The sequence below is a fragment of the Etheostoma cragini genome, chromosome 9 (assembly GCF_013103735.1).
Source record: "Etheostoma cragini isolate CJK2018 chromosome 9, CSU_Ecrag_1.0, whole genome shotgun sequence".
Classification (NCBI taxonomy): Eukaryota; Metazoa; Chordata; class Actinopteri; order Perciformes; family Percidae; genus Etheostoma; species Etheostoma cragini.
Genome location: NC_048415.1, coordinates 8,100,703 through 8,125,786, shown reverse-complemented (window position 1 = coordinate 8,125,786; position 25,084 = coordinate 8,100,703). Strand labels below are relative to the sequence as shown.

The 25,084-nt window shown below is 39.1% G+C and overlaps 2 protein-coding genes across 8 annotated transcripts in view; both read right to left on the bottom strand.

The window, feature by feature from the left end:
* The window catches only part of csnk1g2b (casein kinase 1, gamma 2b), a 39,113-nt gene extending 20,348 nt beyond the window's left edge, over positions 1-18,765 (bottom strand). For 4 of the 7 annotated variants that reach the window (XM_034881280.1, XM_034881285.1, XM_034881284.1 and 1 more), the window contains exons 1-2: positions 18,503-18,765; positions 14,463-15,255 (exon numbers count right to left, since the gene is read on the bottom strand). In XM_034881280.1, coding sequence (XP_034737171.1) covers positions 14,463-14,690 — 228 coding nt within the window. In that variant the 5' untranslated portion in view covers positions 14,691-15,255; positions 18,503-18,765. Of the gene's footprint in view, positions 1-14,462; positions 15,256-17,955; positions 17,980-18,252; positions 18,364-18,502 lie in introns of those variants that run through there. The other 3 variants (XM_034881281.1, XM_034881282.1, XM_034881287.1) reach the window with 3 other exon arrangements.
* A 1,280-nt stretch (positions 18,766-20,045) lies between these two features.
* On the bottom strand, positions 20,046-24,155 carry zgc:101100 (uncharacterized protein LOC445169 homolog). Its single transcript, XM_034882565.1, has 4 exons — positions 23,803-24,155; positions 22,974-23,146; positions 21,757-21,932; positions 20,046-20,945 (listed from the first exon to the last, which is right to left on the bottom strand). Exons 2-4 carry the CDS (start codon positions 23,137-23,139, stop codon positions 20,469-20,471), a joined length of 819 nt encoding a protein of 272 aa, XP_034738456.1. The 5' UTR covers positions 23,140-23,146; positions 23,803-24,155; the 3' UTR covers positions 20,046-20,468.
* Between the last annotated feature and the right edge of the window lie 929 nt (positions 24,156-25,084).

The window sequence follows — 25,084 nt, the reverse complement described above, 5'->3', positions numbered from 1 at the left end:
CCAAATCTCAAGTAAGTCTGTTCATATCGGCCATTTTTTCACATAATAGGTTTCTAGGCAAATCACACACTAACTAAAAGGCTGGACGCATTCCCTGACTAACTACATTAAAAGTTAACACTTAACCAGCCTGCTTCTGTGTGAAAAAATGGCAGGATTCCTTTGGAGGTGCGGTCTCTCGCCAGTAGCCTATGTAAATTCCCATAAGCCACGCCCTCTTTGTCCTTCCCCTCAGGCCCCTCCTCCCTATGCCAAAACAGTGACAGAAAGTTGAAACTGAAAACAGTGACATTGTAAAAATCTTGACAGCGTAAAAAAAAAAACTGTCATTGAAAATACATGGACATCAAGAAAAAATTTACACTGACATTGAAAAACCCATCATGATGCAAACAAACGTCAAAATGAAATAATATCATAGGATTATGAGATTATTACTTTTTGATGTTTGTGTTTTTTACTTCAGTTCAACAGTTTTCAATGCCGATATTTGTTGCTTCAGTGCCAAATTTTATTTTCAATACCACAGGTTACTGTCACTGTTCTAGCTCCATATACAGAAGCCTTGCCCACAGTGGCAGTGTGCAGTCCCCCTTTTTTCACACTACCAACCAATGTTCACATTAGGTCCAAAGATTTACATTGTGCACTTTCAAATTTATAGGATAACCTCTAACCATATGAAAAAGCCATCCATAAGACCTACTTCTATTGTGCGTCAATAAAATGTAAATGTTGGGGATGTTTGTATTCAACTTAACCTGTGGGACAATTAGTTATTAAAGATACAGAATAAACATGGAGAGTAAAACTTATTCTCTGTGTTGTTACCTTACTTCTTTACATACAGTCATTAAAATGCCTAAACAAGTATTTGGCCTGTGCAATTCTCAAGATGTGCTCAAAACGAGATTAAATCTTAAAAAGTTGTTTCCAATGTGCATCTAGTTCTAAAGCACTTACATTTTTTAAATTATATAAACTAAAAGCTGAAAGCTGTTAAGCTGCCACATTCACTCCATTAGGCCTTTGTTTAATCAGGAGCATTTTCTCTGCTGGTGCCCTGCTAGTACGTAGGAGTGTACACACAAAGTATGAGTTGTGTTCAACACAATAAAAAGGTAGTTCCTTTTTCCATCCATTTGTGATGGCCGTTTTCAGTCTGATCTGATGTGCTCTGTGGATTTACATCAAGGTTCAATCAAAAGATGATTAAGTTTATTATTAAACCAACCTCGCTTGACTGGGTGTTCAAATATCCCCAGAACAGACTAATTTAATAATTTGTCGCACTTGGGGAAAAATTAAATAAAAAGGGTTACCTCTACCTGCCTTTGACAAAACAGTAGCTGATTGAATAAAAATAGTTAAAAAAACTGGCCATGTTCAGTTTTGTTCCGCCTGCTGCTATTTCTTTTCTGACAGGATGATCTGCTCTGGATTCTGGCCAGAGTTGTTTCTGCGGGGGAGGGGAGATTTATTGTTTCGATTTCCATTCCAACCCCCTCTGTAGGTGGGTCTGTGTCAATGTGATGAAAAACCTGATAGGCTAATAATAATGACCAGTTTTGTGTATTTGCATGTCTTCTAATGGAGAGAACTGCAATTGCATGCAGGGAAAATGCAAAGGCTAGCAAGAGACATCATCATTTTGACATATTTTTAATTAAACCCTAAATCAAACATCTAAACTAGGACTTTGCAGAGAGCCTTTAGAATAATGCTTCATGCTAAAATGTATCTTTATGGCCAACAGTAAAGCAGCCCCAGATTTTATGCATCTTAAGTGTCTTTTGGTGGTCCCACAACATCTTTTCTGTTGTCAACTTCAAAAAACATAAATTTTAATGTGAATGCAGTGGTCTGCATTCAGTGAGGAAGTGTTAACTGTATCAGTGAGGTTCAGTTGCATTGCCAAAGTAATTCAATTACATTTTTCAAAAAAAAAACTTTTAAAAACACTGATAGAAGTGAATCAATGAACGATAAAAGACCATAAAACAATGGGGTATACGATTATCTTATGAACGACAACAAACATCTGGCAAACACTGCAGGAACTATGTAGTTTTACAGTTTGGTTTGGGTTTGCAAGCAAAAAGAATAAAAAAGCAGCAACACACAGGTGGCAATGTTAAATAAGGAGGGGCATGGGCCTCTAATAATTTGACCAAGAATCCAAAACATGCAATTAAGATGATTCTTGTGACCACCGGCATGTTTTTCAATCAATGGGAGAACATATGCATTTTCCTGTTCCAATATCATGCCAACATGGAAAGTATGGAGAACTTGAAAACATCCCTACACAAACCAATGAATAATCTCTCACAGAGACTACGTACATGTTTTTTCCATTATAATTTTTTGAGGGAGGTGGGGGGGGGGGAGAAATCAGTATCCACTGGGCATGCCGCAGGACAGAAATTGACAGTGGAAGACAGGAGGGAATACAAACTAGTGGACCTGTGGCAGGAAGACACGCGACTAATCTGGAAGGCGGAGAAAGGAACTGCTGTAGCGTCTTCCACCTCTGACATGAACACGGACAATGAGCATGTCTCGCACAAGTCAGGCTGTACCAGTGAGGAGAGGGAAAGAAAATATAAAATATATAAATAATGAGAAAAAACAGATGGCACTAAACCACAGGACCAGTTAAAACAGCTTACAAAAGGAAACAGGGACTCAAAGCAGCTTTACGTACTGAAGAGACATCTCTATTCCTAGCAGATGGGCTTATCTATGGCAGTGTAAATGACCAGGGCCAAGGTGCAAATGTCTGATGTAACATCTTTGCATATGACGAGGATTTTTCACAGCGCCTTCCCATATCAAACAATCTTTGATCTGCTCCCTGTGCTGACATGTTCCCTGGACATGCACCCATAGAAGCATTTTTGTAAAAGGGAATGTATTGAGGGTTTATTTCTCCTAAGCATATTTCCAAAAACTAAAGTCAGCTACACCCTTGACTTCATCCCCTTTGGTATTTGTATAAAAGAAAACATGTTGCTTTCTACAATTAATGATGCAATATTAGATAGATAGATAACTTTATTGTCATTACACATGTACAGTTATAAGGCAACAAAATACCGTTTGGAGAAATGCCTTCGGGCCGCTGCTAATACAAGCGCCGCCACACGCACTCTCTGAAAAGGATTCATGCAGACAGTATTATTTTAGTTGTCAGATTACTTAATTCACTTTTAACTTCACCTTGTTTGTGATACTTGACTCAAGTGGAAGTTTTGGTTACCCTGTGTGGTGTCATGCAGAGAGTAGCTTTTTGCCATGTGTACTGGCTTGTGTCTAGGGCAGCTGACCCGCAGGCCAGAAGGGCTCTTCCCTGTTTGACATGCTGCTAAAGTAACCTCTCCACCTCAGCTGTTCCAAACTGCAGTTGTGTGTGCTTCTGTGTATAATGTACTGTATCTCAAACCAAACTGTATCTGCATGAGTCCAGTGGAAAAAAGTAAAGATCAATAAATCAAAAAAAGAAATAGGAATGATAATCTATTTTCAAGACCACAATTATGTATAAAAATCACAGCTGCTGTATTCATTTGTAGTAAAACAATTTTTCTAGCTTGTTCAGTTTAGGACTTAGTGAACCTTTATTAGGTAGTGTCATTAGACTAGCTACTAGGCTTGACGTGTAAACATTTTCAGACTGGTTTGATATCAAGCCAAATGCCGGACCGGACTGGTATACCAAATTTTACCACTAGTTGCTGCAATTGTCTCAGCCGCTCCCTGATTGAACCTAGTGAGAGAGCCCATAAGAGTAAAGCGGCTCCAGTCCACATGGCATTGGTCTAAGCCATGACTTTTTACCTGCAGTGAGGTTAGTATTGTTGGTTATAATAACTCCTTTGTAAGGTGACTACACTTTGCCTCATCTTTGGCTTGAAGTTTTAGTTTAGTGAGCTAAGCTAACGTCACCAGTTAAGCAAGATTTATACTTCTGCGTAAAATCCACGCCATGGCTTAGTACGTGGAGACGCAAAACTACGCCGTAGCTTGACCTTCTCCACAAGCAACATGACATCAAGGAGAAGGTTAACTTTTTCTGCTGCAGATTACCGACCATGGTCAGGGAGCACAAGGTAGAGACTTTGTTTCACTATGCCTTCAGAGTCAGTACTTGCTCGAAGCTAATGGCCGGCACTCTCAACCACTTGTGCCCCACACGTGCTGGGCCTGCTATTCTCCTAAAGAGATAAACTACGCTTCACTATAGTGAAGCTTTGTCAACATGGCAATAGTAGTGTACTACATTGGATCTATTTTTTAAACATTCATGTAACGATTAACGTCCGTGATTGGCAGTAACAAATTGGTTATATTCAGCAGTTTTATTTCAGACTGCAGCAGAAAGCTCCGTGTTTGAACTTCAAAATGCTCAGGGAAATGTACGCTAGCTTGTGAATGAGCGAAGACACTTCTAACAAGAATCAAAAGACTCTTGGCTGGCTACAAGAAGCGTTTCCAAGCTGTGATACTTGCCAAAGGGGGCAGTACAAGGTATAAACTCTGCAGGGTGCCAAAACGTTTGCAGGCGCGATTTTTTTTGTTTTGTTATTTTCAAAGTGTAAATGATGGGAAAAAAATCTAACTATTTGTGACATACGAATGTCTAATCTGTCATTCGATGCCTTTTGGAGATTTTTCCATCTTTTCTTGGCTTCTTTATGTACATCAATACCTTTTACAATAATAATATTTTTGAGCCCCACTGCATTTGATTCAGAAAACAGCAATGCTATTTAGAAGTGGTTAAACTAGTAAAGCTACTAACCAACTATGCTTGCAATACAAGTTTGTATTTAGTGCTAAGAATTTGACAAAACCAACACTGCAACCAACTAAAACTTAACTTCTTTTATTGATTATTTTCTCATTTTCAGTTTCCTGAAACCATGTCAGTCAAATTGTGTAGACAATTGCGGGGACGAGGGACATGAGCATATAAATAGTGGTAACTGACATACTAGCTGCTGCTCACAGCTAAAAAGCTTACAGGTTTGTCAATATAAGCACTACCAGCACACACTGCCTAGTAGGATCAAATCCTGTAATTACAACAGGCTGGGGATGGGTGTGAGATGAAATGTTACATGCCATTTCAAGAATCCCTCTTAGAGTAAACGATTTGAAACTTGTACAAAAATATGATTATGTCATGACGGATTAGGTGGTGGGTCCTGTATTTTAACCTTTGGTAGCCTCCATAGACTCGTCTGGATGGAGCAAGCCATCAGCCCCACATAAAGTCCTCTGGGATTAACCAACTCTGCATATGATGTCATCTGGGCTAAATGTGATCTCTGCTCCAAAACAGCTGAGGAAGATCAGAATTGACCTCTGTGACTGGATGGAGTAATGGCCATCAAAAGGAAATGAAAAAAGAAAACTATCAATGATAGACCATTCAGAATAATATTAAAGGGTAGCAACTAACAGATGTAACGACAGTCAACAACCGCCTCAACACTACGCTGCAAATCCTGTTTCTGTTTAAAAGAAGTTTCAACAAACCATGAAATATTGCAGAACAATCAGAACAAAGCTGTGGGAAAATTATGTCCCAGCACGTTGTACCTACGCAAACAAAACACCTACAATTTCATGTCACAAGTTGACGATATGGATGTATATTGCAAACCAGCTTGCTAAATCAAAGATTTAAGAAGCTGTTCTTTGGCTACACGGAGAGAAGTAGCATTGTACAAGTTGGCCACCTGTGCAGAATACAGGGTTGAGGCAGAGACATTTGGTGTCAACTAGACAACCGTTCAGCGCTGTAAATATGCGTGTGCAGGGAGATACGATTCAAGTTGTTGAACCAACTCGTCCATTTACCAGACGTGGTTGAAGCACAGGCTATAGCGCACCGCTACTCCATTACTCACCTTGGGCCACAAGTGTACGGAGCACTGAATGGGACTCATATCCTGATCCTTCCCCTATTAGATGGATACCGGGCCTATAGTCAAGTGGGTTACGTTTTCGCTAACTCATAACCTATTTAGCAAAGATGTTTCCATCTCCCATTTTGTGCATTAACTCTTTTTCAAAAAAAAAAAAGGGCAAAAACCACGTCAAGCAAGAGGTGGTCATGTTTCCATCAACATTTTCTAACGCAATACTTCAAATTGCGCATAAAAATACGTTGATGGAAACATGACTACTGTGATCATAGAAAAGTATTTTGCTGCAGATTTCACTGTTGTATTTAGGATGTTGAATATTTTCAACTACATTTTAAAAGATAAAACAATTAGTCAATCAGCAAAAACAAAAATCATCTTAATCAATTATTCAAGAAAAGATTATAATTGCATTTTAAAACCATATAATACAGTAAAACAGACAGACGTGATGTAATGTAACATACCTACCAGTAAAAATCTGTGTTGTGTATCATCTGTAACGCTAGTGTGACATTCAACATGTGCATATGTATGCCATATTCAGGGGAACAGACCCAGCATTATGCATAAAGCCCAAAATAGATCATGACCTTTGCAGGACACCCAGTAAGCCATTTCACCATATGCAACTGGCAATGTGACTCCCCTCCTCTTGACTCCAATGCCATCATAGTGCATCTTAGCAGCCTTCATATGGGTATTAATTATACTAACTGCTAGCTGTAACACTACAAGAAATAAAGAAGATTCTAGTGTGTGTGTGTTTCTCTACTCATGCGTTGTTCATGATCAGAGGTGTCTATGGTTGGGAGGTGGTGTTAAGGAGCAAGTGGTATCAAAAAGCAACAGCTGGCCGCTGGCCAGCACTTCTCCTGTTTCAGCTCAGATTTAACAAACCCAGGTGGAACCATCAGCTGCCTCACAAAACTCAGACCGATAATCCAGCACTGCTTGAAATCAGCCAGAATTAAACATCAATTGTATGTCCTCCACAATTTGAGTGGAGTGGGGTTACAGTGGCTTTTGACCTAGATTCACTTCATGCGCCAACTGAGAATTATAATCATGATTTAAGCCAGATGATTACGGTAACGTAAATGTTTCTACTTCACATGGGCTGTGGGAGAGGAGTGGTACAGCTAAATGAATGGAGAGCTAGCATACGTACAAGTAATGGTGTATCAGGTTATTTCATTGACAACACTAAAGATGGCTTCCACAGCAGTTCAAGTGTGATGTCGAAAATTATTATCAGCCTTAGTTGTATCTAAGAGTGCTGCCATGTATTTCTCAAATTATTGTATTTTGATGTTTAATGACCTTTGTATTGGAAATAGGTATTGACTTGGGACATTAGAAAAGCCTCTTTCAATTTCAAATATCTACGTTCAATACTTTTCCCTTTGCTTCCATGACAACATCACACACAAAAGTCTATACCATCCATCTTCAATGCTACATTGAAATTAGCATTCTTAAAAATTCTGGTAAATTGGGCCGGCTCTTTAGCAGCAGTTTAATAGAAAGAGGAAGTCAAACACAGCACACAATGTTGCCAGTATTCTACAATCAGGGGAAGTTCCACTCATGTAAACCCAAGAGGCAAGTCTCCTTTGTCATTTAATAGAGGAGCTAGGCGTGGCATTAATTACAATGGGTTGCATAGTGTTCTTTCTTATTTGTTAAATTTGAGCCTGTACCGAAAAGAAATGTTTTTTGTCAGAAGTTAACATTAGCGCTCTCTCCTGTTCCTCTGCCTTTGACTCCTTGCTGCAGCATTTAGTTTTGTTTGTTAACTGTATGTAAAATGACCTGTGAAGTTATTCTAAAATGTGCTCTGAGATGCACTTTGCCAAATGTATGTGGAAATGTTCCTTAGCTATGTGTGATATCTGTCAAGCTGATCGGACTCAAAATGGTAATCCAAAAACTCTTTCTATAATAGAAAGGACATGTATCCTGGAAAATTTAAGAAGTGATGATTCTGAGAAAGAATTGCAAATAAAGCAAACTGATAAAAAAAGCAACTACACGTTGTATTCACTTAGGTACTTTTTTTTTTAGCTGTTTCAGCATAATCTGTTATCTTCTTCTACGGTTATGTTTCTAGCAGACTACACACTTCCCAGTGGGCAGAACCACTTTGCACAAGTCAAAAAAGTTATATTCCGATTGAATGCTTTCCATGGAAACAGTTGGAATCTCTAATCGGAAAGATTTCAGTCGGGTTGAAGAAATATTGTCTATGTAACCGCAGCTTGTGCACTTGGTGAAGTCCTTAAACAACAAAAAATTAAGAACTTGAATGCAGCCCTGAAAGATCATCACCTGAAAACAGATACAAAGTTTCTGCGGATCACAGACTTCCGAGAGTCATTAACTGCATTTTCAAGCCAACTTTAATTAGTCCAAAATGTGTTTCCCTAAAATCAAAATAAGGTACTATGTCTAATAAGGGCTACAATCCCAACTGTTCATTACATTTGATGTGGATGCACCACCCTCAGTAATAGGGCCTTTCACAGCAGAAATGTTTATATTGTCATAGCAGGAAAAGAAATAATTACTACCATTAAAAAAGGTCCCATGGCATAAAAATGTCACTTCATGACGATTTTTAACATTACTATCAGTTCCCCCAGCCTGCCTACGGCCCCCCCAGTGGCTAGAAATAGCAATAGCTGTAAACCGAGCCCTGAGTATCCTGCTCCGCCTTTGAGAAAATGAAAGCTCAGATGGGCAGATCTAGAATCTTGCCCCTTATGAGGTCATGAGGAGCTTTGCCCGCACAAAGAATTTAGCCCGCCAATGACAGAGAGACATCATGGCTATCAAACAGGCAAAGTGGCAGTTGGTCAAGGCCAAACCCCCGGCCTCCACCTTGTCAAAATGTTTAATATCAAATCTAATATGCTAATTTAAAGAATTAACAACAAAAGAAAGCGTCCCTGTCCAAGTCCTCATGGTCTGCACCAAATGTCCCGTCAAACCCAAGCCATGCAGCAACATATTTAAATTCCTCACATGGTATGAAGCTGCTTTAATTCTAACCTCAAACCTTGCCTTTTTGTCTTGCAAAGCAAACTCTCAAAAATAGACCTGAGGTCAATTTGACTTGAGCTCTTTTCAAATTGCCATCATCTGATTCTAATTTGGTTATTTTGGCTCTTGTTTACAATTTCAATTATGATGAAGAAGGTTAATACACAACAGTGCATTGTAAATTCATGGCAGTCACCATAATGACAATAAAAAAGTGAGAGAAACTGGTTGACTATTGCTATAGCCTTGAACATTACATATCATTAAGAAAGCAAGAATACATTGTCACTGTGACGCCCTAAAAAAAAAAACTTAAAATACAAATTTGATGTGCTTTGTCAAGAACCAGGATGTACACGTACAATTGCCCAGCACTCACTGCTTTACAGATACACACCCTACACCATATTCAAACCTATATTTTCTGCAGTCACACATAAAACTGTTCTTGTTGCTACTCTGAAGTCAGCAACATTTAAACTCTCCTGTGCAAGTTTTATGGCTGATACTAAATCAACCTTAAAGCAACAATGTATCTGTGTGAGTGTATTGTACTGCTGGCTACTGATTCATTAGAGGATTAGCTAGTTGACTGAAAGTAGAATTTTACATGCTGTTGACATTCAAGGATTTATTCATTTAGCTTGGCCAGCATGCTCTTTGGACAGCCCAAGCAGGGTAGGGAATAACTTAAATTGTCAAAATGTCACCTTAATTCCAACCAAACATGCTGATAGAGCTTTTGTGCCTTCACAGTTCTCTGACAACTGCCTCATGGCGAGCTAGTGTAAGCTGCTGAGCTAGACTCACTGGGAGGCAGACCGGACCTTTGGGAACATGTTAGAAAACGTGTTACTTGCCAATCTACACATCCAGCACACAGCAATATTAGCATTTACTTGGACTCAGATATCTGGCAACATGTAAGTCCAATATTTTCCCTATAGCTCTGTTTTTCACTAAGTTGGTGGGGTTGTCTGTCATGGCTTTTTCTTTGAAAAGCAGGAAATGGCACTGATGAGAGCAGTAAGTTTAAACCAAACAGTACATTTTCAAGTCTTAAATCCATCTGTGCTTTGAACAAGCACTGGCAACATACGTAAGGTAAAACATTGTTCTATAAGTATATGGCTAGCACACAATGCACAGTAAGTCTCTGTGTTTGTCTCCCTACATGGTCACTCTATTATCAACCCCTTTTCCCTGAACTAAGGCTGTACTTACTGTGCGGTACAGTAAGTCCCAACAATATAACATTCCCATATTACACTGCTCCCATGTTGGACAGATATTACAGCCACTTTTCACTGTCAAAAGTGTCACCACAAAGAGGTCTCCAACCGGTTTATTACTGATAATACCAGCTTTGAAAGCAGCATGTCTGACAGGCACCTATTAGGGGTGTGACGAGACGCTTACTCCACGAGACGAGACACATCACGAGATTGGGTTCACGAGAACGAGACGAGACAAGATTTTTAAAAAACATTTAAAGAAATCCTCGATGAAATATATGAATGGAAAATAGTTTTTTATTCAACTGAAAAATCACAAAATGCAAAACAAATTAGGTGCATTTTGAAATCAACTATTAATGATGAATGTTATTTAACTTTTTTTTTTACTATTTTAATGAATTATATGCAGTAAAGGACGTGCAAACACTGCAAAATGTTTTGTAGAAACTCTACCAACTACAAAACTACAAGTGCAAAAAGAAACAATTTTTTTCTTCAAGCATGAAAAAGAGAGAAACTACACAGAAGTTGTTTGCCCATTTAATGTTTTCGTCGCGGGTGCAGTAGTTAGTAGAGAGCTGTGGTGGTGCTGTAAGTGTTTTTGCATAGTGCTCGTGTTAGCCGCGGTATACGGCATTTTTTTCTTACAAAGTTTACATATTGTGTTTGTCTTGTCTGTCACTCTTTCGCCGTTTATCATTTTCGCAGGAAAACCAAAATGTTGCCACACAAATGATTTAAAAGTGGCAGGAGGATCTTCAATAGTAATTTCACGCTCCATCACGCTGACATCACATCGCCTCACGAGACAACTTTTCACCTCGACGAGAAATCTCGTCACACCCTAGCACCTATCTATCAATGGCTGACAAACTACATAAGGGGCTATAATCAAATACAAGCAGCAAAGGAGTTGGAGCAAAGGGCAAACTCCAACGGTTTGCGGAGCGCTGTGCAGGGGTGGGAATTTCATTGAAAACCAATTAAATTAAATTTCTGAGCCTAAAGAATTGATTAGGTGGGTGTGTGCAAGTGCCCTGCAACCAAGGCCAGTGATGGGGTTAAGAGGTGGCTAAATACCTTGATAAGAAAGTATCCTGAAGATATTGATAGAGAGAGAGAAAGCACTGCACCTAGATAGCAAAAGTATTCAAATCACAAAAATACACAGTGATATTTAAGGGGAAAAGCGGATTAGATGGACATTGTCTCAGTGGACAGTTATGTCACCATACAAAGTTGGTGTACTGATGGGGCTGAAGGTTCTCCTTTACATGAGCCTGATGTGTGCTCGTTTCTACAGTAAGCCTCGACAGAAAGCAGACATTAAATGCTGCTGCCTCCATCACACGGGCGTTTTTGTTGGTGTGAGAAAGCATCCAGCTGAACCAAAGACTGGACCACTGTGTGTAGACAAGGCCTGCTAACAAAGACGACCTTTCAGTTTCCCCCTTCTCTCTTGCTTTTTTCAGCAGTATTAACAGCAGTTCCAGATCCCCTGACAGAGGATCTTGTGCACCATACAGCTTTATCTCTGCTGTCATGTGGTGGAGCAGGGTGACACTGGCATTCACCTTTGTCCCAGGTGCAGGCAGGCACCACCCACATGCATGACTCTGCAAGTTGGTACACATAACACTCGGCACAAAGGCATCAGCTAAACAATGAGTAATCACTATGTGCTGTCCTGCAGAGACTAGGATCTTCAATGTATCACGTTGCAAAAAGGAGAGAGATTAAACTAGTTTTTACCAGCAAGATAACAATTCACACTTTGCTATCTAAACAAAGTTTCCTAATTGGTTTCCTGGAAGGTCACTTTTTATTCAACCAGTCACAAAGTATTAATTGAAATACATTCTTAGCGGTTTCCTGAGATCAACAGTTGAAATCTACTGATTTTAATGTCAATGGGAAAAGGAGTGTAGTCTATATCAAAGTATGTATTGGAGATGAAATGATCAGTTGTTGAATGCCAAATATTATTGTCAACTATAAGCTTCATTATTCATCATTTGTTGTACTTTTTTTTTTAAATAACATATCTACGGGTTTTTGGACTGATCAGTTGGGCAAAACAAGTAATATGAAAACATCTTGGATTCAGGAAGAAATCTGATGGGCATGTTTCCCTATTTTCTGAAATGTATAGACTAAACAATTAGTCAATTAATGGAAATAATCCACGGATTAGATTAATAAATTATCAAAAGTAGTATTAGTTGCATTCCTAATATGCTAGTTCCTTTCAAAACTAAAAAATCCACAGTTTAATATTCAAGTAAATCTGAATTTTGTCCCCCTACAATTGGATTATATCAAACTGTACAATATACGTCATAAATAAACATCAATTAGTAGCATTTCCCCAGTCCCAGGCTTTGTTAACAATTGTTTTAGATTCCATCTATAAGTGAGCTGTTACCACTGAAGTGACTCACAGACACGAACGAGAAACTACTTCCCTCAAGCATGTGCTCATGGATAACAGGGCTGCTATTTGTGTTAGTACATAAGGAAGAGCTCCGTAACAGCCTCTGACAAAACACAACTGGCCATGCAGTGACATTCACTGAGTTACCCCAGGGAACTGTGAGATCAGGGAGGGACATAAACATGTGGACAGGCAAGTGTGCAAGAGTCTGGGTTAGCCCAATAATTGACAAGGGTGAAGCCCTCTCCATGTCAGGCTTAACACCACCAGTAGGGCCAAAAACTACAAAAAGAGTCCAATTTGTCTTGTTCATGTTGAAAATAAGCCTAGAAGTGATAGCTATTGTGAGCATCAAAGAAAGGAATTAGAGCCATCATTGTAGCTCCGAAAATACAACAAAAACATGAATCAACATCTGAAATTAGTCCTTAAAATGACATCCTAAATAATCCAGAGTCCTCACAATCAGGCCCTACTATTAGCCAGGCCTTGTCAAGTTTGTTGATACAATTAGCATACTTCCTTCACTAACTATTATACATATAGATAAACACTGGGTCCGGTGGGCCACAAGATCCATTGAGCAGTGTTATGGCCCCTAATGCCAGATCCAGATATAGCTGGACTCCATGGGGATAAAAATACCCAAACAGATGGGAGGGTTCACAGGAGAGGGGGAGCTGGAGCCAGCACAACTTGAGATGTCAGGAGAGGAGAACTGCAATTACAGCTGTTTGCTAACCTCTGCCTTCCATGTGGTTAACGAAGCCTTTAGTGGATGCCCGTTCAGAGATAATGACCTCGCTGGGAGACACGATGTGGTGAAGAGGACGCCAAGCCCACCCATCAGCTCCATTATGACTACTTAACTGGAGTTTAAGTTGGCCCTCGCTAACAATAAGGACATGTCAGAGAGAAAAAAAAAATTCTGCTAGTGATCAAAGAGCTACAAGTGGCAACACATGTATAGCAAAGAAAAGCTGTGAAGAGGAAAGTGGGGAGGAAATGGTTGAGCAGTCGCAGGCTAGCCTAGAATCTATCAGAAAACAAACAGGCCTTGCGATTTCATGTGGTTTCTCAAAGCCTGTCTAAATGCTACTCAACCAGTGGCGCTGGAAAAAGGGTTCATGCTGAGACAAAACAAAAAGACAGTCAATTATTGATTGCTCATATGGTGTGAGCTTATTAAAAAAGGGAGAGCTTATAAGAATTGACTTTCAATTCAGATTGAGGAAAGTGTAGCATCAGTCGATAGGAAGTCTGAAATTTTGCCTTTGACAATGTTTACATTTTACAAAGCTTCAAAAATATCAGTCCAGAGGACAGCAAGTCAGCCTAACCATACTTTTTTAAAACCACCTTGAGGAACTACAACACGTCATAGCTAAAGGTTTACTGTAAGTGACCTCTTTTAAAATGCTTTAAGAGGGAATAGAGGCGCCACTCCTGTTAAAAAAGAAAAGAACCCCAGTCAAGATATAGTTTAAGATACTATGCAGTTCAGTCATCTTCACTTCTTCGATAAACAAGCAGAGATTGGTTGACTCATTAACAGTACATTGGGCCAAGCTGTGGGAAGAGGGGGTGGGGGACAGTTCCTATTTACTTCCTGTGTCTGACTCTCCTAGGTCAAAAGAGTCAACTGGAGAATAGCTGCACATTAAACTACACTTCTAATGTAATTGAACTGCTGATGCTTGAAACTGATTTGCTGATGTTGGAAATGTACCAGAACAGTTTTGTAGTGAATACATGGAATTCTGGGTTTATATTTCTACATTAATTCACCAACCCTGAGGATGCACTTACCAACTTGATGGCCACATATTCGTTAGTATAGAGATTTTTTCCCAGCCGCAGCTCTCCAAAGTTCCCGCAGCCAATTTTTTTACCCACACGGAAGTTTGGGCCAACCATAAGAACTCCAGAATTGGTCCCTGAACTCCGGCCCCCATGTCCAGTCCTGCTGCCTGCTGTTTTAGACATCTTTTTACCTTCCTCTGTCTCTCCCTTGCCCCCTCTCTTATCAAAATCCATAAGCTTGTGATACCCTGGCCTCTCCACGGTTATTCTCCAGCCATGCAAACCATAGAATCTCCAATAACAACGAAAGTTGACGCTTTAGGGAGGGGGAGGGAGACAAAATCTCATAGGACAGAGGAAAGGTGTTGCTGTTAAAATGTGAATTTGTTTAGAAGACACTTAAATGAGATGAAGTGCCCTGTGTGTCCATCAGGCAACTCTTTTGCTGAGTTCTTCCCTTTTTTTTTTCCTTGTTTACCAGAGGGGCACCTTTCTTATGTTTTTCTTTAGTTTCAGTCTCAGAGTAGCATGTCCCTGCCTGAAGAATAGGCAGGTTGTGCTAGAATGTGCCCACAGACGCACATCCAATAATAGTCATAAAAAAAGCACTCCGATCCCAACTACTGCATCCACAAGGCCACTTGGGAACATCTCGTGGAGTGCCTCATTCCTTCTGGTCAGCCTTCAGTGACACAGTATGCACTCTCCATATTGCAGGGCCACAGCAGACAAGGCAACCCATAGAGAAAACAGCAACAAGAGAGACAGGTAACCGATGGGTTTGATGTCAGCTGGATATCTGAAAAAGCAAAAGTATACAGAAGTTAGTTTGTTTCCTGTGTAGGCTGTAACAACACAGATCATCCGTTGTAAAATTAACTCAGTCGTTTTATTATTATTTGACTTTACTGATTTACTCATTGTATCCATATTATTGGTAATAATTTATCAAAATTCCTTGCATAAATATTTTGTGAAAGCACAATAGTTCAATATTGACAGAATACTGACATTGATGTATTTGGTTAACAATATTGTGATAATTGATTTTCTCCATATCGCCCAGCCCTATCTATATCTATATCTATATATATCTATATATATATATAGATATAGATAGATATAGTGCAAAATATTGGAAAAATCTATCTTTATCTTTTCTAATTACACTTTGCATGAAGAGATTAACATTTTCAGAATAAAAACTTTAACCTTTTATTTGAAGATCAAATTATGTCTACTGTGGCTGTTCTTTACTACAGCTGAAATGAGATCTTGCTCCAGACCGGCGCATGGGAAATTCAATAAAGCAATCAATAGGAGCGGAAATATTCCACAGTGGACCTCAGGCATGAGAAAGAAAATCTCTCTTTGGCAATTAAACCTATTTTTTCAAAGCCCAAAACAGTGCCTTTCAGGGTTTTTGTAGATCACATTGTTGTATTCTCAAAAACAAGACTAATCTATCTAAAGTTGTTAGAAAGATTGTCATCTTCTGTTAAGTTGCCGGCTCAATCCTCAACAGCTTTTGCAGATGCATAAACCCAAAAAAAAAAACTAAGAAAAAGATCTGCATTCAGGTCAGGATTAAAAACTGACAAGATATGAGACTAACCCATACATTAGAACCGAAGCAAGGTCAGACACAAACAACGCCAATCACAACCATAATTTTGGTTTTCTTTGGCAGTGCAACTTGACCATCTCTGTGAAGCTTTTTTCTAACAATCACATGCAGATGTCTCTGTCCAGAGCAGACCTGCTAACTCCCCTATGTCCATGATATAAGATGTTGGTGGTGCTGACGAGAGCAGGTAATGCAAGCACTAGCGATGGGCAGCTACTCGTTCCTATGGAAAGGCACTTACATGGATCAATGACTGCTGTAATGCCTCAGCTCATCATAACATTTGCATCATTGGGAACATTATTGGAAGGATTTGGATTTGGTCTAGTCTACAGCTAGCTCAGCTTATGTGTCAGACTAAGAACTAATATAGCCCTTTACAGGACTAAAATACAGTATTATCAGAGATAAGTATGTTGGTGATGAGTGAGTGTTGTTTTTGTAAAAGATTTATCACTCACACATATACCACTGGGATTTTAATTAATTATAAAGAATTCTTTTTCCACAAACCAATTGGAGAGGTGGCATTTTCTTGAGGCAATGCTATATTAAAATTAAACCAGCTACTTAAGTTTGAAACATTTTGAGGTCAATGTGTGAGTTAATAAACAATGACAACTCCTTAAAATCCAATGAAAATCTTGAGTATGTGAGTACTCGCACCACTACATTCAGCACACCTGAGAAAAAGCACATTTATAAGCCAGTCAATCATTACACTGTCTTGTCTACCTTTCAGCATGGCGATACTTACTGTAGGAAATAAGGAGAGACTAGCCTACCTGGTCACATGATTTGTAAGTACAATAAACAAGGTGGTTAAAAGCAAAGTCAAATGATCAGAAAAAACACTGAAATGGCACACGTCATTTGTCAAGGTGACCCAAAAAAACTACACAAGTCCATGCTTTTAAAACACAAGTATCCTAGGGTTTTAAGGCTAGAACCGATAGAGATGTCTGTGGAAAAACAAAAAAAAATCTAAATAACTTAAGTTAAGTTTTTGGCCAATTTGGCCCACATGTCTAGATTAGGTTAGATGTCTCATTTCAGGAAGTGGTGTATTGCTTTTCATGTAAACTGTTTAATATAGCAACGAAGTTGTTAACAAAATCGTAACTGAGTAGTCCCATACTCAAAGTCTTGATGGGGTACATATAAATTCAGAGACAAAAAAAACTGTAGGATACCTCTCCAAAACAAAACACTAGGTTCTAACGTCATCTTGCTACAATAAACAGTCAGCAGTAATTACACGACACATTTTTTGCCATAAATATGAATCCAATGACCAACAGAGAGACTTGAATTGCCAATAAACAGTGGTGCCCGGGCCAGATTGACACATTATTGTTTCCCATGGTACAATATATTTAAAATATATTTATATTAATACTTCCTATCCTTATATCTTGTGGGGGGAGGGCGGTATGTGTAGCAATGTGTGTGCGCGCGCGTGTGTTTTGTTTCAAAGAACCTGATGTATATCTTAGATAGAACTAGCTACCTTTGTTTTACGTTATGAGAACAATAAAACCTAAATATTACAAGTAAACCCCGTAGTTGAGTGTCTTCAAAAGAGTTACCATTACACTAGCTAGCTGATTCGACGGACAAGGCCAGATAACGTACTCAGGCTACCTTGGTATCTTGGCGTTAGTTTCCAAGCTCACGTTAGCTTGATATCGTTCAACCGCGGCCAGTTTGTTTCTGTTAACCATTTTTTTGTGCTACATATAAACGTTGTATAAAACACGTTATTTAAAAACCGCACCCACGCCGATTAATCTAGAATAGACGTTTGTCCATACACTGCAGCTGAATGGAAATGTCACATAGCAGTGTTAAGCTAACCTAGCTAACACCTACCAAAAACATCTTCCTCTTGGCCCAACGCCTGATATATAAAACAGCTTACGATGTAACGTCAGCTGATTTGTTAACAACAATGTACAATAAGAAAACGAGCTGACAAACCGTTAAGGAACCAATGCAAATTGAACAAGTCGAAGCATAAAATATTCATTGATTGTCCCTATGCTAACGTTACATTAACTTGGCTGGTTAGTGAATGCTAAGCTTATAACTGAGAAATAACAAGTGACGGTGTAACGTTAACTATTTAATGTCACCGAGTGGTTAAGATAAAAGGGGTGGTTGTTTCACCTAAGAGTGTGTGTTTTTTTAGTTCAGATTCCAGCCATTATCATGACCACTGCCGGGCAACTCCTTAATCCTCAATACATACGGCAGCCCCCGGATCTCTTACCGCTTAGCTTGCTCAATAGCCAGCTAGCCATTTAGCAAGCTAACTTAGCACACGAAACATTAGCAAGGACGATAATGTACGGCGAGACGGTGTCTTTAAAAACAACAGTTACGTTGACATTTCTGTCTCCAGAGGAAAGCGTGTTACCTTTAAATTTCAGCTATCGAAAGGGAATCGAAGTCATGGTTCTTCGTTTGAGGTTATCGTTCTCCTTTCGTTTCTGTTGCCCTCAAGTTGCTATGATTTTGCTGTTGTCTCTTTAAGCCTCCCTCAGCTGCCGATACCCAGGCACAGCGTCATTGGCTCAAAACGCTTTGATACGCTGAAGAACGGACGTAGCTGGTTTGGAGAATACATCAGAACACCAGGCGTGCGTTGAGTAGCTGCTCCAAATACAGCCATACTCCAAACCGGTAAATTTAGTCGACACAATAAGTGTGATGCATGTACGGTTAATATTAAAGTCTATGGTGTGAAGACTTTCAAACATCAATAACCTGGTAAACATGTGTACACACCAGTATATAATTTAGTTTCATAATAATGATCCTCTCAAACATGTTTTTTTTTTTTTTGCCACAGGTGTATCGAAAGGGAGACCACAGTCAATATTTTGAGTTAACAGCGGTGGAAGAAACCCTCAGTTGTCATTTTGTACGTAACCACAGTGTGGAAATACAAGTTAGTGTTACAAGTAAAAGCCATCCATTCAAAATTGTCCATCCATCCATCGATCTTCGACCGCTTATCCGGTATCGGGTCGCCGGGGCAGCAGCTCCAGCAGGGGATCCCAAACTTCCCTTTCCCGAGCCACATCAACCAGCTCCGACTTGGGGATCCCGAGGCGTTCCCTGGCCAGGTTGGAGATATAATCACTCCACCTAGTCCTGGGTCTTCCCCGAGGGCTCCTTCCATTCCACATTCAAAATTGTGCTTGAGTAAAAGTACAAAAGTATTGGCATAAATAACTAAAGTAAAAATATTATGCAGTATGCCCATTTCTGAATAATGTGACACCATACGTTTATAATAAATGTGCACATCACTTTAATGTTGAAGCTGGTAAAGGTGAGGCTTGTTTAAACTACTTGTGAATTGTTCCCCTCTGCAACAATAAAGTTTTATCTTAATCCACAATATTACATAATCATGTATTTGTTCATTATATTTTGTATTATTCATCTGGATCTTCAAAGCAACTAGTAACTACAGCTATTGTATAAATGTAGTGACGTAACCTTCAGTATTTGCCTCGGAATTTTGGAGTAAAAAATATCAAATAGAATAAAATACAAATACTCAAGTAAAGTAAATGTACTCAGTTACTTTTCACCACTGTGTATAATGCAGAATGGCCCCTTGTCCTTGTCTTAGCTGTATGTCTATTTCTGTGTGTGTACATTGAGAGTGACGGAAAAAGAGTCAAATTCCTTTTATGTGTTTCCATGCTTCAATTGAATATGATACAGTTGCGCTGTGTATAAATTATAAAATTGATTTATAACCCAGCCGCATACCAAATAGTACCAATAATAAAATTTATTATTCTTTCATTCTTGTAAATGTGTCCCAAAAAACATTTAAGTATGTGAAACCCACTTTGCTGGCAGTATACTTAACCTTAGAAAAAAGCTAAAGGAAAAAAACAGAGACTTCAGATACAAATAATTTCATTTGCTGTGCCTAAGGAACTTCACTCAAATGTGTTTACCCTCATTATTACTGTATAGCTCCTTGGCAGTGTGGCCAGCTTAATATGGCGTTTACACTGCTTGTGATGGATTAAAAAAACAGCCTCCCTCAAGCAAACTCACACCACTGGCAACCTGTAGGATGTTAATTAGAGCAGACCCAAATTAGACTTGAAAATATATGACAGTTTATCATTACATCCCTTCAGACAGACAGGCATTCAATAAAGCTATAATAAAAATTCATATTCTGTCTGTCAGAATCAGGTTTACAAGGTAATAAGTGCTTCACCATCTTGTTTTTTTCCAACACAGGGTTGCTTCAGATGTACCTGAGTCCACAAGGAGCAGATATCTCCGACTGTCTGTACAGGTCTACAGTTACAGCCCCGGGTGAGGCACAGCTTTCGGGAACAAGCAGTCTAAAGGGAGAGCCTACAGTTTTTAGTAACTGATGATGGACGAACCCCCAGGGTGGAGCTGTGCTGCTGTATGATGGGCCAGTAAATAGGGGGAAAGGCAAGCTCGGTGGACAGCACTCCTACAACCGGCTGGTGAGGCTGGTTGCCGTAGCGCTCCCCCGTCATGAAGGGGAAAAGTGGAGGAGAGTGAAGGCGGAGGGGGCACCATGAAACATCAGAGTCTGAAGGAGCAAGAGGTGGGCAAACATCCTTTGTTTCAGCCACATAAGGAGGAGGAAGAGGAGGAGGGGGACAGCAATGAAGAGGAGGGATGTTTCTGTCAACATGTGATGTGGTGATGTCCTGTTTGTCTTTTGCCCTGACTTCCTCCTGTCCCATGGTGCTGCGATGTGGTAACTCCTCAAGACTGTGGTCTCTTGAGAGTGGGGAGCATCTCTGACCTTTACGAAACTTTGCCCTCCTGTTCTTGAACCATACCTGGACGAGAGAGTAAAACAGCAAAGGTAAATGGATCTTTATAGTGCCGTTCATACAAGAAAGTTTCAAAGTGCTTTGTAACATTTATACTTTAAATTGAAAGCAACTCTAAAAGACTGAATAAAAAATGTGAACACATGTCCAAATTCAGAGACAATTATAATCTATAATTCTATGTGAAAATGAAAGTGAAGACATAATAGCAAACAATATGCTTTTGACCCGATTCTATTCTTTCACGATACATGGGTGCCGATTTGATTTGTTTGTGATTTGATTTTATTGAGTATTGCAATTATTTTCCTTCTTTAACAAAAATAAACGTTGAATAATACACTAGAGATAATATATTGTGTGACATTTCTAAAAAGTAATTATCTTAAAAGGAATGCACATTGCATTGCAGTCAGTCAGTCTGACATTTATTACATTTTTTTAAAGAAGTACATAACATACTGTATATCTGTTGCATTTTCTACTATTGCTCTGGAAACTGATATGACGTAGCCACCGTCAGCAGTACCGTATAAACAGAAAATATTTAGGTGAATCATTTGTAAAAAGATAAATAAATAAAATAAAAATCTAGATTCTGGGTAAAATAATTTGTTTTTAAAAATTGTCACAAAAAAATCACATTACATACGATTTTCTTTCCAACACTAATAGATAAATAGATAGATCGATAGGTCGATAGATCGATAGATAGATGTACTGTGTTAATCCTAGGGAAATTGCAACCGTGACAACACAAGTTAATTTTTTAACTATAAATCACTATATTTGTGTTGGGTGTTGAGTGTGCTCTCACCTGGATGCGAGCCTCAGGTAGGTTGATGCATACAGCTAGCCTCTCTCTCATGCCGACATCTGGGTACTGAGTCTGCTGGAAGGCTTTCTCCAGAGCTTGCAGCTGTGACACGGTGAAGGCTGTTCGGCTCCGGCGCTGCTTCTGCTGGTTGCCATACCGAGCCTCCAGGATAAGCTCTGGGCAGGACAGAGAGAGAAAAACAAAAAGTCATCACCGACGTGTAATCTGATGGATACTCAGGTTCTCTTTAATTTACTGTAGTAAGGAGCATGACAAGGATGTCATTTTCTATTTCCTCCCACATTTCAATGTTGTTTTTCTATGTTATCAGGGATGCAGTGGAGATTTGACCTTATATATTTTTTTAATTTGTTACCTCTTTTCTTAGACATAAATCAGTGAAGTATGAATTCATAGTAGGTTGTGCAGTAGCCTAGTTGTGGTGGATGCCAGATATAAACAGTGGTGAAAGATTATTATTTCTGTCAGAGTAGCAATACCACAAAAAACTCCATTACAAGTCCTGCATTCATTATTTAACTAAGGTTTATCAACAAAACAATGCAACAAAATGCGGCTGTGGCTCAGTGGTAGAGCGGTTGCCTGCCAATCGGAAGGTTGGTGGTTTGATCCCCGCCCCTGCAGTCATTGTCGAAGTGTCCTTGGGCAAGACACTGAACCCCGAGTTGCCCCCGGTGCTGCGCATCGGAGTGTGAATGTGTGTGAATGTTTATCTGATGAGCAGGTGGCACCTTGTATGGCAGCCCCGGCCACAGTGTATGAATGTGTGTGAATGGTGAATCTTTCCTGTAGATTTAAAAGCGCTTTGAGCAGTTGTTAAGACTGGGAAAGCGCTATATAAATACAGCACATTTACATTACATTTACATTCATATGCAGCATATCACTGTTGACGCTGGTTGTGATGGAGCTTGTCTAAACTAATTTAAGGCATTTAAATAATTTCAGTGCAGAATATCTTATTTTTATTACCTTCATTTGCAAAGCAACCAGTGGTGAAATAAATAGGCTACTTAGATATTTTACTTAAGTAAAAGTAATGTTCATTTAAGCTTTTTTTTTTTTTAAGTCAGTCTGTATTAGGCTAAATTAAATACATTTTAGTCCTGGAGAAGACAAATCATTTTAAACCTCAGACTAAACTGTGAGATTGAAGTTTCTGAGTCACTTGAAGGGTTTGAAGGACTGAGACCCACCTGCCAGTCTCTCAGCCACAGAGAGAGTGTGCACTGCAGGGCTGGCTGCAGAGTAGACGTGGTACTGCTCCGCCATCTGGTGGTGCAGGTCGAACAGCATGGAGTTAACACCGTGGAGGGGATACACACCACCGCTGGACGGCCCGCAGAAATTCAAGGAGTTCATATTGAATCTAAGGAAATAGAAAGACTTATTTAACTGACTGAAGGGTGAATTTTTAATAGTGAAAGTGAAAAAATAGTGATTATTAGCTTCTAAAAGTGTGATGTCAAGGGAGAAATTGGTTCAGAATGAACAGATAATCTGGTATTATTTGATACTTTGATAAATTGTTGGAATGAGAAGCTAACAGATAAAGTACGACAGAACATGAGGGACTTACATTATTTCTCAACGCCCCCTAAAGTAGCCTATTATAATTACCATTAATCTCCTTTTGCCCTTTCTTGTTTTTTTACTAGTCACTGTTCCGATTGGGAACTCTGTGTTTTATAAGTTTATTAAAATGTCTGTATGAATTGGAAAAAAATATGTTGGGCGATTCAAAAATATTAAGTAAAATTAGTATTATTATTATTAGTAGGCCTAGTAGTAGTCGTAGTAGTAGTAGTAGTAGTAGTAGTAGATTTCTTACGAATTTGGTGACATTTCTAATCTTTAACTCCAAATACTCAAAATGCGACACCTATTTTGCATATTATATCCATAAAAGCAGCTCAAAATCTGATTTCGTTGTTATCCGTCATGCAATATAGATACGCCAATCCACTCTGTCAGGATTCCGTGATAAAAAAATACAAACAACAAAAAACAAAAAAAACGGCATACCTGCAAAACCGGAGAGTGAGATCCACGTGCGCTTTTACGCACAGAAGTCCGAACCTGGTGAGCAGAGTAGTCCAGTATTTCCTAGTCCAGTTTGGGCCTTAACCCCTCGCACACCAGTGCTCTTTGTCGTGGCACGAATAAATTCTCCGAAACCATTCTCACCCACGACTATTTAAGAAGCATTTACCCAGGCTCCCCTCAGCCATTAGCCAATAGAAAGAAAGGTATTAGCCGGGATTAGGTGGGATGAGGGAAGAGTGGGGGGTTGCAAGGAGCTCAAGTTTTTTGAAACTATTGAACTTGAGAGATTTATGCCAAGGATCCCCCTATAAGCGAGCGTTTCATTCCCTCCCGTTAAAACAATTAAAACAATGTGGTCGGCTAATCTCCGAGGCAAGACAGATTAAAATAACAGCCTTTGATTGTGCTCTCCTTCTCAGTCCTCTTTCTCAGACCGCTGCCTTTGACAGTCTCCCCTCTGAGGGTTTTTTTTCTCTAAGGGTTTGTTTTGCTAACAGGCACCATATTTTGCCCATAAACTGTCACCATGTGAAGTTAATCTGAACCTCCTCAATGAGAACTATTTCTTTAAAAATCCATCTGAGCTAAATTAGAAGTCTTCCCAGGAAGAGCAGACAGGAAAACACAAACCATGAACAACATGAAGAGCTCTAAAAACGCTTTCATCACCATCACCTCTGGTACTTTTTATAAACCATAAACTAGTAGTGCAGTAACTGGGTGCATTTACTTGACTTAATTACAGTTTTTTTAGGTTAAGTGATTTTACCCAGACAACATTCACGATATAGTTGCAGTTTTTGAACGTACAGTATTTGTCAACATTTATAACTTCTTTTAAATTCATTCAATTCTACTAAACTAAATTGTCATTCATTATCTGTTTATACATCAGCTTCCACGTATGAGTGCCCATGGGAGGAGTTGTTGACAAATACATAAATAAAAACACCTATATCTGCTTACAACTACATTACAATGTGTTGTAATCTATTTATTATATATGTTTACATACGGATTGCTAAGTAGAGGGGTAAAAGTGTTACCTCTTACTCAAATACTTAGCATTTATTAAAAAAGTTTTTGTTACTAGAGTTACTTTGCAGATTCAAAAAAACTAAAAAATAAACAACAAATACATTAAGATGAATTATTATAGATCAAGATAATACTTAATTTACTATCATAAAAAAATTGATCTCAAAAAAAGATAAGACTTCATTGATCTTCTGAGGTAAATTCACAAGCTACAGTACCCGGT

Bases quoted from the DNA above. Each gene is read 5' to 3' on its own strand.
- zgc:101100 (XM_034882565.1), bottom strand. From the start codon at position 23,139: ATGAACTCCTTGAATTTCTGCGGGCCGTCCAGCGGTGGTGTGTATCCC. The intron at 21,933-22,973 runs GTGGGTCTCAGT...TGTCCTGCCCAG, and splicing joins TGTGGCTGAGAGACTGGCAG to AGCTTATCCTGGAGGCTCGG. The intron at 20,946-21,756 runs GTGAGAGCACAC...TCTCTCGTCCAG, and splicing joins TACCTGAGGCTCGCATCCAG to GTATGGTTCAAGAACAGGAG.